This window comes from Kogia breviceps, chromosome 10 (assembly GCF_026419965.1).
Source record: "Kogia breviceps isolate mKogBre1 chromosome 10, mKogBre1 haplotype 1, whole genome shotgun sequence".
NCBI classification, from domain to species: domain Eukaryota; kingdom Metazoa; phylum Chordata; class Mammalia; order Artiodactyla; family Physeteridae; genus Kogia; species Kogia breviceps.
In genome coordinates this window covers 56695983-56710790 of record NC_081319.1, presented here as the reverse complement: position 1 = coordinate 56710790, position 14808 = coordinate 56695983, and the positions used below count along the sequence as shown (strand labels likewise).

The window sequence follows — 14808 nt, the reverse complement described above, 5'->3', positions numbered from 1 at the left end:
GTATGGTCTAAGGAAAAAGGGTAGAGTTCTGACACTGACCTGGTGGACTAGTATAACAATGAAACAGTGACTGAACATCAACTAATTGCCAAACACTGTTGGATACTTCCTGGCATGTTATGTAATTAATCTTACCTCAAATGCCTTGAGGTAGTTATTTTTTTAGCATTATTTAACAAAAGAAGACCCTGAAATGCAGAATGGTCATTTAGTCAGAAAATATTTATTATGTGTCTGCTTTACGCCAGGCTCTTGCTGGATGTTAGAGTAGTCAGTGACTTACCAAAGGTGATCCCGTTTGTAGGTGCCAGAGTCAGCGTCCAGATCCAGACCCTCTCCTTTCAGATGCAGTGCCCTTCTCCATCCATCATACGTTGTCAAAGGCTGGAACAGGAAAGCACAGGGCGTTTGGCAAATACTGACTAGTCCATTTCGGCTGCTATGGAGTACTTAACAAAGGAGAAAAGGAATTTATTATGACCAGCACAACTCACCGTAATTTATGGTAGTCATCTAGCAGTATTTCTTTCTATTAGTACCTATAAAGCAGTTTGCACTTTGTTACCTGAATTTCATTTCCACTTGTGACCAGCCTTTCAATTCATACTCAGATATGCATGTAATATAAGCTGATCCTTAATAACAAGATAGAAATAATAGCATTACATTGTCTTTAGAGATGTAGTTCAATGATTTAGACAACAATATTTCTATATATATATTTTACCATATAGATATATAACAGTCCTGGAAAAACTATTTGAATATTACCTTGAGGTTGAAGATCACAAAAAGAAGATCACTTACTCTTTAGCATCATAATAATATGAATTCCCTGAGTGTTTCATACAAACTTCCCCTGAGTGATTATTAGGATATAATTTTTTTATGAGAAGTAAATTAAAATATCCCCTTTTAACTGTAAATTCATCAGTTTCTACTTGTAATTCTGTTTCTCTGTGTACATTTTAAGGCTAAGATTTTGGTATATACAGGTTCAGGACTATTATATTTGAGGGGTAGATTGTTTCTTTTAGCATTAAGTAATAACCTTTTTATCTCTGATTATGCTTTTTGCCTTAATATATGCTTTTTTCTACCAGTAATACTGTAGCAGTATTCCCTTTGTTAATAATCATTGATATATTGTATCTATCTCCTTACTTTCAATTTTTCCATGTCACTGCATTTAAAAAAATTTTTTACCTTCATTGAGATATAACTTATTCAGTCCTTTAAATGGTAAAATCCAGTGTTTCTTAGTATATTCACAGTTGTCAACCAATACCACTATCTAATTTCAGAACACTTTTTCATACCACCAAAAGGGAACCTGATATTCATTAGGAATTGCTGCCCATTTCTACATCCACTCAGTCCCTGGCAATCACTAATCTACTTTAGTCTCTATGGATTTGCCTTTTCTGGACATTTCAGATAAATGAAATCATACAACATGGTGTTTTGTGTCTGTCTGACTTTTTTTCAACTTTTCACTTACCATAATGATTTCAAGATTCATCCACATTGTAGTATGTGTCAGTGCTTCACTATTTTTAAAGGCTGAGTAATATTTCATTACATGGATATATCACATATTATCTATCCATTAATGGATATTTGGGTTGTTTCTACTTTTTTGGCTATTATGAATAATGCTGTTATGCACATTCATAGTTTCATAATTATGACCAAACATAATTTTTTACATGGACGTATGTTTTCATTTCTCTTGGACATATACCTAGAAGTGGAATTGCTGCATCATGGGGTAACTCTACATTTAACATATTGAGGAACTGTCAAGCAGTATTCCAAAATGGCTCCACAATTTCACTTTCCCACCAGTAATGAACGAGGGTTCCAGTTCCTCCACATCCTTCATCTTGTCCTTGCTTAGACATTAAAAACCCAGCCCCTAGCCCTTTTGGCCCTTTTCTGGTATAAATTCTCTGTGGGTCTTCACCATGTCAGTTCCCATCTGTATAGCGTTGCATTTCATGTGTTTCTGGCATCTGAATATTTCTTTTTCTTTCTTTAAAGATCATATATGAATTAAAATTTTAAAGTAGTTTTACTTAGTATTTTTGTGTATTTGTGGAAGGTGACAAAGGGAGAGTGGATATAGGGGGTAGGCATTCCTACTGGATGAGTCGACCATTCCTAGAAGTTGAGCAGGTCAATGGAATTGCAGTGATGATGAAGTGGCTGACTTAGAATTACATATGTTGTTTAGGGCTGGGGACCAGAATTTTTCTTCTGGGCTAACTTACTCAGACCATATAGGATCTATTATTATGCTGAACTCATCGTATCCCATATGAACTAACTGATCTTTTTGTTGTTGTTATTTTACAGATGCAAGTTTCCAAAAATAATACTAAAAAGAAAAATCCCAAAATTAGAAAAAGGAAAAGGTATGCTTTTTAAAATTAAAAACTATTATAAAATTGAAATATATATATTATATATGTTGGGTTTAATTTTTATATGACATTTCCCTCTGGTTCTTAATTTTGTTTCTCTAGGGAAATATGTTTTAAATTTTCTAAAAGAATTAATAAAATGGTAAGAAGTAGTCTTAGAAGTATAGAGAAAGTTTTATGTTGGTACAAATATGTTGAACTATAAGTTTCAAAGATTAATATCATGTGGGCAACCAGATAAGAAGCAGGTTTGTAGTTTAAAAATAGGTAATGCAAACCAGAAATAAGCCTTTATAATAAGTCACTCAGGACAAGTTTTAGTGTCTATCACTGAACCAGCCATACAGGTTATTTATTTTTTTAAAGGATAGTAATCAGTGTTATGTGAAAAGGAGTCCTACTCAAAGACAAAGACTGGCCTAATATGATAGTCCTTCTCTTCTTCTTTGTCCTTTTTTAGAAAATGAATAATTAAATTTTTATAAAGGACTTTCACTTCCTAATCTTGACACTTCACAGTAACCCCATCAAATAGATAGGGGTATATCATAATTATCTCCACCAAAAAGATTAAGAATTTGTGCCTTAGAGAAGTTAAGTGACTTTCTCAAGATCTTCTGGTTAGAGAAAATGTGTTTGAACAAATGTTTTCTGACTCTAAATCAGCAACATGGTGTAGTGAGAAAAGCATGGATTTTGCAGTCTGACAGAATTTAGTACTGTCACGTTCAACCATTTTCCTATGTTGTCAAATTTCTTAGTTCCTCTGAGCATCATTTTCTTTATGCTCAGAATGAGAGTAACAATTACTTAGTAGGTTTTTGGAGGGAGGATTACACGAAAAAGGCTGTGTAAGGTGCTGGGTAGATTATTAGTGGTTTTCACCTAGTGAGAGCTCAGCTCAGTATTATTACCCTTCGGTTTTTCACTGCCTTACTTACTGTGTACAACAACAAAGAAAAAGTACCCCAAGGAAGGAAATATATACTCATAATTAACAGTTACCAGTGAATATGCATGAATGGTCATTTAAATATACATGCTTGATCTTTTGAAAATAAATCTGTTAAATTCTTTTTCTAGGAAAGCTATTTTAAAATCATCTTTTGAAAATGTTTGTTCAGATGATGCCTTATCAAAGGAAAACATGGGTATGTGAAGGCCTGTCCTGCTTTTAGTTCTTTTACCTGTATTTAATTCCACCAAATATAATTGTAGTCCTTTGAAGAAAAAAAAATGTACATGTATACATATATGAGAAACATTAGTGGGTTTTTGGTATTGATTTACATACTAGGGCTTTTCAGTTGTCTTCAGGTTTCTATTCCCTCAAATTAAATTTTCTCTGGCTTTGTCATATATTTACTTTTTTAAAATAAAGCATCAGCAGTTGTGGGAGGAAATACCAGAATCAATATGTATGCTTCAATCCAGACTTCCCTATTCCACATTTACTGGGGTCCTAGGGGTGCCAAAGGGGGAGAAGGAAGAAAAGCAGCAGCCAAGGGCTTCCAGCTGAATTAATTGCCATTGGAGTTAGACCACAGTAGGGAGAATGTCGCCTGCAGGGAGGTCTTCACTTTCAAAAGCACTTTACTTTTCCTACATTTTCGTTGGTCTTGAAAAGCAGGCACATGGTGATTTGCTAGGTGGATCTTTGGCAGCCGTACAAAGAGGTTTCAAAGCCAGTTAAACCCAGAGAAGTCATTGTGCCACACTCCCTCTCCTTGAAGCCACCCCCAGATCCTATGAGGCTCTCATTTCCATTGGCTAAATACGCCATTTGTTTTCAGTCTCAGTAAAAGAAAGGAAAGCAGGCAGAGGAAGGACAAGGTAGTTGTTTTTTAAAAAGAAATTTCTTTGGTTCCTCTCCTAAACCACTACAAATTCTGTTGTTTTTATCTCTTCTTAAACTTATTCTGCTACTGCTTTCCGTGCTTTTTGTTGTTGTTGTTATTTTGTTCCTTTGCCTCACATGATCAGTTCAGATATTCCTGTAGAAAGGCAAAAGTCATTTTATCCCTAGGCTGAGTTACCACCAGGTGACCCTGATACTACAGCTGGATCCTTCTCCTCTCCAACTAGCACAGGATCCTACAGAAGAAATTCATGGCTGCCAGGAATCCACTGACTGGAAATGACTCTTCCATGTAAATGAGTGAACACACCTCAGTAGTCTTCCACTAAAGGGAAGCCCTGTCAGTAGTCTCATGTTCTGTATGGCTCTGAAAGTCTCAGTAGTTAATTGTTAAAATAGTTTACCTGATCAGTGTTCCACTCCTCAATCCCATTTGAACTAAAGAACAGAAACATCTAGTCTTCTGTGTTCTTTGTAAGAGCTGACTACTTCCTGAAAGAGTAGTTCTTTTTCAGTAGTTTGTATCCTCCTCAAATTTTTTACCCACTACCCATATTTCTGTGGATCCCTTGATGCAGGCCTCTGAGATCTCTCATTTCTTCTTAGCTTAAGGTAGGATCAGTCCTAGATCAAGCAACAGAGGAAAATTATACCATCAGATTGAGTCTCCACCCCACTTTTGGACCATCTTTCCTTACACTCCCAGGTGCTAATGTGTCTCCTGTTAGTCTGCTGCCCCAGTTGTGATATTCCATTATGGGTTTTATGCCCTACAGTTGCTTTTTTTTCTCTTTCCCTTAGTTAGAGATCCCAGGGAGAGTCAATCAAGTGCATCTACTTTACCTTTCTGAGTATCAGTTTCTTCATCTGTAATAAAGAAATGCAGTAGAAGCCCTCTTATCCAGCAAAGAGAGGACTATTTCTGGAAAATAATAGAAAAAATTGAGGAATCATTAAATAAATTTAATTAATCATTAAATAAATTAAATATATTCATGGCTGTATAAAGATTTAATCTAATGCCGGGAGGGAGAGATAAATTAGGAGTTTGAGATTTACATATACACACTACTATATATGTAAAATAGGTAAACAACAAGGACCTACTATATAGCATAGGAAACTATATTTAATACCTTGTAATAACCTATAATGGAAAAGAATCTGAAAAAGAATATATATACACTATGTGTATATATATATGTAAATCACTTTGCTGTACACCTGAAACTAATACAACATTGTAAATTAACTATACTTCAATTTTTAAAAGTGGTTATAAAAAGAGATTTAATCTAAGAAATAGCTATTTGTGGAGCATGTCTGTATTTTTTTGGAGAATTGCTACCAGGAATATCTTGTATTATTATTATTATTTATGGTTTTTTTTTGTGTGTGTGGTACGTGGGCCTCTCACTTTGTGGCCTCTCCTGTTGTGGAGCACAGGCTCCGGATGCGCAGGCTCAGCGGCCATGGCTCACGGGCCCAGCCATTCCGCGGCATGTGGGATCCTCCTGGACGGGGGCACAAACCCGTATCCCCTGCACGAGCAGGCAGACTCTCAACCACTGCACCACCAGGGAAGCCCTGTATTACATTTTTTTTTCAGTGTTTAGGGACCAAAAAAAAAATCCATTGATGAGGATGAAATAATAATAATAATGGTAACACCTGTAACAGTATGTGTCCTCACCTTTCTAAACATTTCATATATATTAATTTATTTAACCCTCACAAGATCTATATGAGATAGATAAGGTAGATATTATTTTAACTCCCATTCTGTCATTGGAGAAACTGAGGTACTTAATAGGTTACATGACTTTTCTAAGGTCACATAGCTTCTTAAAATTAATCAAAGTTTGCAACAATTTCCTTGGTTGCTTTGAGTACCAGAAGCTTAAAGCTAAATTTATGGTTTTTCTTTACAGCACTGGTAGTTGATCTAAGCATTTTTTAAATGTAATGCCTTTCATATCTCCCTTAATGAATTGATTTTGACTTATTTTATTTTCAGTCTTTGAGTTTTTGTCATTTGTTTTATTGTATCAGTGTTTTCTGTTGGTAAATACCTCATTTCTTTTTGGGGAGTAGACAGTGTATTAAACTTTTGATAGATAAAAGATTGACACAGTACCCTGGATTAACTAATAATCTACTAACATTAGTTAATAAGTTAGCAAAGGATGTGTTCATTAGCTGCCTGAGATAGGTGAGCATGGCAGAGAATGGCTAATATCGGAAAGGTCTGGATGGTGGCTGAGCCCGGGTAGGAGATGAAAGCTTGAGGCCTGGGTCTGGGGTGTAAAAGGCTAACAGGGAGAAGGGTGCTGTCTCGCTATTCAAGGCAAACTTTGCCCTCCTGCTCTTGCTTTGGAGTCACCTTTAACCTCTCGGCCTTTGTGCCTCCTGTTTCTGTTTGTGTCCCAGAAAGGTGTCCTCTTCTTCATTCCACTTCAGCCTGTATCTCACTCATCTCTACATTTAAATCATGAACACACAGAGGAGGGTTTGTGGTTACTTGAAAACAAAACAAAACCAAGTGCTTTTTCATCCTCTTCACCCTCCTTTTCTGTAAGAATGGCTTCAAAATGTCAACATTGAAATGGCCCTGAAAGTTTATTTAAGATGCTATTTTTCAGTGCCAGGTTTGAAATAACCCAACCAGTGGCCTCTTTATATAAGGGAGGAAATAGCTTCTTTAGACATTTAATAGAGAGATAGAGAGTAAAGAAAACTTCGTAAATATACATTTGAAGGCTTTTTAAATAGTGACTGATTGGACTTCCCTGGTGGCACAGTGGCTAAGAATCCGCCTGCCAACGCAGGGGACACTGGTTCGATCCCTGGTCTGGGAAGATCCCACATGCTGCGGAGCAGCTAACCCTGTGCACCACAACTACTGAACCTGTGCTCTAGAGCCCGTGAGCCACAACTGCTGAGCCCACGTGCCACAATTACTGAAGCCCATGGCCCTAGAGCCCATGCTCCACAACAAGAGAAGCCACCACAATGAGAAGCATGCACACTGTGGGATAGGGAGGATGGGAAAGAGACACAGAGGGAGGAGATATGGGGATATATGTATATGTATAGTTGATTCACTTTGTTATAAAGCAGAAACTAACACAGCATTGTAAAGCAATTATACTCCAATAAAGATGTTAAAAAAAAGAAGCATGCACACCGCAACAAAGAGTAGCCCCCGCTCTCCGCAACTAGAGAAAGCCCACGTGTGGCAACGAAGACCGAACACAGCAAAAAATAAATAAATAAAATATAAATAAATTTATTTAAAAAATAGTGACTGATTTATTGAGACAAACAGTAAGTTATTTCTTATCAGGAATGGAAAAAAACACTGATTTATTGTATAAAAAGTCATTTTTAAAAGCCAGATATGGACTTCAGTATGAGAGATACGTTTTTCTTTCCTTTTCTTTCCTTTTTTTTTTCCACTTTCTCTGCGTGATAGAGCAGCTATCACTCAACAAATTGAAGCAAGTCAGGTAAACTACAGGATAATGAGGATTGATAGAAGTTGATTGGTCATGCAGTTAGCACAGACGTGCATTCTCTATCTTTGGAGGAGATCATTGACCAATTTTGATAACCTAGTTTGTAGATTACAATAACTGCAATTTCTGAGAATTATTTTTGCACTCTCTGCGTTTATAGTATAGGAATACCTATTTAGAAAAGCAAGCCTCCTGTTGCTCTGGAAGCAGAATTTAACATCAGTCAAGTTGGTGTTATGAACCCTGGTTGATTCATGAAGTCATCCATTACTTTGTCTTCCCTTTGATCGAAAGGCAGTGTACATACTTTTCCAGGTCACTTGAAAACAGAGAGCCTGCAATGGCACTTGGCAATGACATTCATTATCATAAATTGATTGTATTTTAGTCTAGCCTTAGAAATACAAAGAAGTTTGTGTGCCATTTTTCCTTTACAGCAGAGCTCAAAATCCATCTTCTCAGCGGTGCACTGAATGTCAGTATCAATTTCCATAGACTCAGAATGTAAAGTAGGAAAACCCTACGTCTGTGAGTGGGACTGGGGATTGGTGTGAAGATAGCCATGCATTTGTTATTAGGTGACAGGTTACTAAGTAAGAAATCTGTCATAAAGAGAGGTTAATCTCATTAACAAAACTGCTTCAATGAAAATGTACTTTCCTACAGAAAATTCTGATTCAGTAGACATGATGTTGCATTCATATTTTTTAATAAAGTCTCCAGGTGATCCTTGTGCCCCCAGATTTTGAATATCATTGTTCTAGAATGTTATAGCTTATACTCTGTGTTCTTAGGCTTTAGCAGTTACCACAGAACACAGATTTGTGTGCTTACAACTAACATGTCAGTTACGGTTTTTGTTTGTTTGTCTTTAAACATAGGAACTGGTTCTGAGGTGTGGAATGACTTATCAGAAAGCTTCTTTCAAACTGTTTTTGAGAGTTTTCCACAAAGAAAACCTAAGACTGGCTAGGTGGAGATGATGACCAGGAAGGCTCGTTGGTCTGTGGCTCTTCTCTGAGGCCCCTGACCCTTAGTAGGCACACAATAAACATTTGTTGATTAACTAAAAGAAGATGGTAATAAAATATGAATTCTTGTGAGCGGGAACGTCTCACGTTAATAATCTCTGTTTTTACCTTATAACATGCTTAGTTTACAAGGATACCTGTGTGTGTAAGCACACACACACAAATGGATGTGTGTATCATGCACAATTAAATTCAAATTAATGTTATTGCTGGGAACACCTTGATATATTCATTGATAATATTTTAGTGCTGAAGGGTGTGTCCTGCTTGGGTTCCATGAACTTTCAGCTGCTCTACCTCGTGTGATTTTTGGTTACTTGCCAATGAGCAGTCCATAATACAGGTGGTGTGTCAGATTTACATAACCAGAGTGGAAGGTGATGGGGTGTGTGTTCGTGGCCTTTCTCTTTCAATCATGCTGCCCTTGGAAGACTTCTCAGGGGCCCCCATCAGTCTGTTGTGCAGGAGCAGGCCACCCGGGTCTCCTTCCCCTTATCTTTACTTCAGCAAGACTCGGTATCAAATGAAAATGTTTGTTTTATTTAAATCGGGAATTCAGTTGATATTGTTAATCAGTGATTGAGTCTGTAGAGTTATAATAGGTGTTTCTTTCTTTGATGGGGATATTATTTTATCTCAGCAGGTTCAATCAATTACCAAATTTTTTACATACTTACATATTTCTGTCACAGTAGCACCAAAAAACCACAATTTTTATAAGTGTGTAGGGTTTTTTTTAATCAGATTAGGCAGTTAAGATGCATTGATATTTTGATTAGGAATAGACTAGTCTGGATTTAGCCTTGCCACTTAATTACATGGCTTCCCCTTTTAAATAGTAGCTTTAATAGTTTATTGCAGGGATTGACAAGTTGTGGCTCACGGTCCACCATTTGCTGCCTGTCCTTGTAAATAAAGGACACAGCCACTCTCATTTGGTTTAAGTATATGTGTATGGTTTGCATCCAACAGCAGTATTGAATAGTTGTGACAGAGACCATCTGGCCCACAAAGCCTGAAATATTTACTCTCTGGTCCTTCACAGAAAAAAAGTTGCTGACCCCTGGTCTATAAATAACAATTTAATTTGGTGCCCTTGGCTCCTTATTTTAAAAATGCAAACTTCTAGTGAGCTTTTGATGTTTCAGGGATACTTTATAGTACATTTTTTCAAGGAATAATTATTCAATATAAAAGATTCACCTGGAAATCCATAGTAATTTTGCATCAAGCAGAGGCCATATCTGAAAATTATACAAAGTATTTTTTAATCTCATAACTTTAGAAAATGTCCTCTTTGGGGGTGGTTAATAGTATGAATTAGATTGAATTAATTAAGATATAACATTTTTGACTATATTAACGTTGTTTCTTTAGTTGTCTCTGAGACAGAACTTTTACTAAAAGAGCTGGAGCAAATGCTAGAGCAAGCGCGGGAGCCCACAGCCGCCCCTGATGAGTCCGAAGGGGAGCCCGGAGAGGAGACAGATACAGGAGAAAAGGTAGGGTCCATAGTGACCGTCAGGCCTAAACAGCAACTCCAGAATCCTTAAACCGCAGAAATTGTTTCTGGATCTTCATTTTCACTATATGGGAAATGCCTTTCACTTCTGAAACTTGAGCCCTTGATTATCATGAGGTGAATAATAAACTAGTAGCCTGTTGAGAAATCAAGATGCATCTATCAGTCTTTGAAAAAAGTATGTTTGAGCCAAGGAGCTCTTTTATTTTAGGTATTTAAGACTGGAATGAAGAGAGATGGAGGGGCTCACTGTCATCGAGGGGGTGCCGATCTTTACAGTCAGGAGAAGGGCCAGGACAAGAGCAGCTCAGGAAACCTGCTCTGCCTGGTTCATGCACAGGGTTGACCTCCATGGGGACAAATCTCATTAGTAACATCCTGGAAGTGGGGTTTTTCACTGGAATCTATTTTACCATTCTTAACTAAATTGTCTTTTTCTTTTGGCCAGCTATATTGGGCTGAGAAAGGCCATGTGTGCTTGCTGTATTCAGTATTTATATATGAAAACAGAAATTTTGAGTTGGTTGACACACTGCTCAGCACATCAGCTCCATGTCTGTGCAAATAAAATGAGGTACAAGCCCAGCTCATTAACACAGAGCAGCAGTGTGGCAGGTGTGAGAAAAATAAGTCATGGGGCAGACGCTTCCACAAGGTGGTACAGCTGTTCTCTATGTAGTTAGGAAGAAAAACAGCAGTGGGGAGCCCTGGAACCTTAAGGTTTCATTCCTTCTCTCGTTCCCTCGTTTGAGTATACAGTGGCCTGGAGTCAGGAGCGCAGTGGATAGGAGACGGGCTCAGGATACAGTGCCTATGTGCCCATCCTGGTCCTGCCAATGAGGACTTGGGGGACTTGGCAAGGTTGCCTAGCCAAGGGTGAAACAAGGCAAACCAGGAAAAGTGCTTTGCAGAGTAATTGATACCTAAGGTTGGCTGTTACTACAGATGAGAATTGTCAGTGGCAGCCACTGGAGAGAGTAAGAGCTAAGAATTCGTCACTTTGTCTCTTTTCCCATATTCTCACTTTGCGGAACTACCCATCCCCAAGTCTGTCTGTTCTGAGATGCAGAAAAGGTGGATTTGTAAGTGGACAAGATTGTTTACCCACTTTGGCTGATTTCATTCAGAACTTCAACAAGAATAAAGATGATTCTTAAATACCTCCTTGACTGAGTTCGAAATCAAGAAAATATACAGAATTTACAGTTGAGATCAAAATGTCAAGGCAAATAAAATTAATGATAAAAACACTTGCTGAGCTGAAAAACATAATTGTTTTCTTGGTCAGCAATACCAACTTGTACTTGAATTTCCATGGGTTATGAATGCCATTTTTCCAATTAGAGTTCCTTTTTTAAAAAAAAACAAAAACAAAAAACTTGTTGTCCCTATATAGATCCTACCCTTTGTAGAACAAGAGCTATAGATTGGTGATATATATGTTGTATACATGTAGTTAATATACAAATTATTCTTTTCTAGCAAATGTGTGTTTTGTTTGAGCACCATATGGATTTTTGCAGTGGTTTTTTTTCAGTCTTAGCAGTTTGTCTTTTCAAAAATACAGCCAGGTTGATTTTTATAGAAATATCCTGGAGCTTTTACAGCCACAGAATTGGCTTCTATTTTGCCATTATAACTAGTAACTTCATAGAACAGAAAATTACTTCTGATTTTTATTTCTTAAGGTAAAATGCATAGTTTTTATACATCACCAGCCAGGAGCTCGCTCTTTGTTTTAGATTCTTGTAATATTTTATGCTTTCAAAGTCATTTAGAAATTATAAAAATTAACCATTTTAATTTGCTGGTAGGCAGGTGAGTGCCACCTGCTGACTGGTTCATAAGCTTCTCTCCACACTGAGCTTTACAAGTCTGGAATTCATGCCAGGTTCAGGGTACTTAGGGCCTTGTTCACTTTTAAATAAGGAGAATAACAATGAGACCAACTGTCAAAGCTGGAGCAATTTACAGCTTAAAAATAAAGAAATGATCACCTAAGGGATTTCTTTTTTTTGTTGTTGTTAGTAGGAAAAATTAATATGGCTTCCAAAGGTAATACCACTTAACACTGAAGATGTATTTTGTTTATAGGAGAAAGTGGCCTTTACAAGCTAACACATCAAAAGGAGCCATCTGATAATTTTTAAAGTTCTGAGCATGTTTATTCTCTGGGCAGATAGTGTTTGAGCTATTTTCAAAGTTGTAAATTTGATGATGTTTTCATCATTTCATGTATGAGGTTTCAGGTTGATTACTCTGAAGCATTTATACCAATGAATTGAGAGTAGCAACATGAACAAAAAGCATACACACATGGATAATCAAAATCCATTTCTATTTGTCATTGAAATACTTTATGAGATTATTTTCCTCAGTAGAGTCACCTTTCTAATTAATTATGTTCTTAGCTAATATTAACACTAGCTGACATGCCCTGATGTGGAAAAAAATGGGAAGGAATTAATTTCAGATTATTATAAGAATCCACCTGAATAATTCACAAATTAGATAGTCCATATACAGATAAGACAGAGTTTACTGAATAATAATTATTTTAATAATTATTGTAATAAAAGGTACATTTTTGATACATGAAAGCACTTGTCTAAACTGCATGTATTTTTAAAAATTAATTTATTTATTTTTGGCTGCATCAGGGCTTCGTTGCTGCACGCGGGCTTTCTCTGGTTGCAGAGAGCTCTTCGTTGCAGTGCGCAGGCTTCTCATTGCGGTGGCTTCTCTTGTTGCAGAGCACGGGCCCTAGGTGTGCGGGCTTCAGTAGTTGTGGCACACAGGCTCAGTAGTTGTGGCTCATGGGCTCTAGAGTGCAGGCTCAGTAGTTGTGGCGCATGGGCTTAGTTGCCCCGCGGCATGTGGGAATCTTCCCAGAGCAGGGCTCATACCTGTGTCCCCTGCATTGGCAGACGGATTCTTAACCACCGCACCACCAGGGAAGTCCCATAAACTGCCTGTATTTTTTCTTACATTGTGTGGGAAGTTACCTCTGCCTTTAATGAACCTTGAAGTTGTAAATCTCGTGTGTGTGTGTGTGTGTGTGTGTGTGTGTGTGTGTGTATTTGCATTGTTTTTACCTGTGTTCTTTCCCACTAAGCTAGCACACACTCTCACTGTTCGTAAGGAATGCAGATGCTTATGAGAAAATGAGAACAGAAAAGTGTGACTAAAACAGTTTTAACTTGTATTGCCCATAATAATCATTTTTAAAATAAACAAATATAGAAAACTCTCAGAAGTTTAATTTTAATGACCACATTTTTCCAAAGCATAAAATTAAAACTAACTAAAAATGTGTGATGTTGGAGAGTAGAGACAGGACTAAATACTGTGTTATTTTTACACTCACACACTTACTGTATGTTATACTCTATGTGGGGATCATTATTTGACCACCAGCAAATGGAACACGTTCTTAAGGAGTTACTGACAGCTTTATGTTTTGTTCAAATAATTAAGCCTGGTCTTCAAGTAAATTTGATGACTTGTGTGGTTATTTTTACAGTTATCGAAATGTGGCCCTGAAGCTCCTGTGGGCAGCTCGCTTGAGAACTGTGAAGAGGACTATCTTGTAATTGATGGGCTAAGATTAAAAGCTGGAGAATGTATTGAAAATATAACTAACAAGTTTAAAGAAATAGATGCATTGATGTCTGCATTTTAGGGCTTTACAGATATTTTCAAAAGTTAATTATAAAAACATTTACATCTTTACATTTTCCCAAAGTCAAAACTTAAAAATGTTTAGTGAAATAGGTATACCTTATACCAAAGTTGTTATTTCTAATAACTTTCTACTTTGTGTTTTGAGACTATCCATTGTTTTGAGTCAATCAAATGGTAATTAAGTTAGTGTTATAAATTTAGAATCTGTGAAACCCTGATATTTGTTATTTGTAGGGGTTTTTTGGTTTGCCTTAATTTTAAAATGGCTTATGAAACCTACTTCACAAATACATGCTTTACAATGATTATTTAGGCCCTTTGTTCAAATGTGGCTAACTGTTAAAATGACTGCCAATGCTATTATAATTCTTACAGATATTTCAGATCTAATATACTTGGAGAATGTGAACTTGTAGTAGAAAGAAGCTACTGTAAAATAAAAGGAAATAATAAAAAATGGTTGTGTAATAGAGTTGGAGCTTTTCTTAAGAAACGAAAATGTCAATTGCCTTATTATATTGGAAACAATCTTTTCAGCTACAGTTCCCTAACTGACTAACAGAGTCTATGGAAGGCCTTTGGAAGATCAGAATCCTGGACCCTTCCCCACTGAATCAGTATCTCTGGAGGTGAGGATGCGAAAATGTAATTTAAAATATATAGAGGTAAGTTAAACGTATTCACTATAGAAAAATCCAAACAATATACAAAAGTAAAAGGTACATCCTGAAGTACCACTTCCTTAACATCCCCCCTGGAGCCCCATTCC

General features: G+C 36.8%; 1 protein-coding gene across 2 annotated transcripts in view; it reads left to right on the top strand.

Annotated features, from left to right (window-relative positions):
* ZCWPW2 (zinc finger CW-type and PWWP domain containing 2) overlaps positions 1-14510 on the top strand; it is a 135956-nt gene extending 121446 nt beyond the window's left edge. For both annotated transcript variants that reach the window (XM_059077405.2, XM_067005855.1), the window contains 4 exons: positions 2359-2417; positions 3510-3577; positions 10211-10335; positions 13879-14510. In XM_059077405.2, the coding sequence (XP_058933388.1) occupies positions 2359-2417; positions 3510-3577; positions 10211-10335; positions 13879-14037 (411 nt within the window). In that variant the 3' untranslated portion in view covers positions 14038-14510. The remainder of the gene's footprint in view (positions 1-2358; positions 2418-3509; positions 3578-10210; positions 10336-13878) is intronic.
* Positions 14511-14808: the final 298 nt, after the last annotated feature.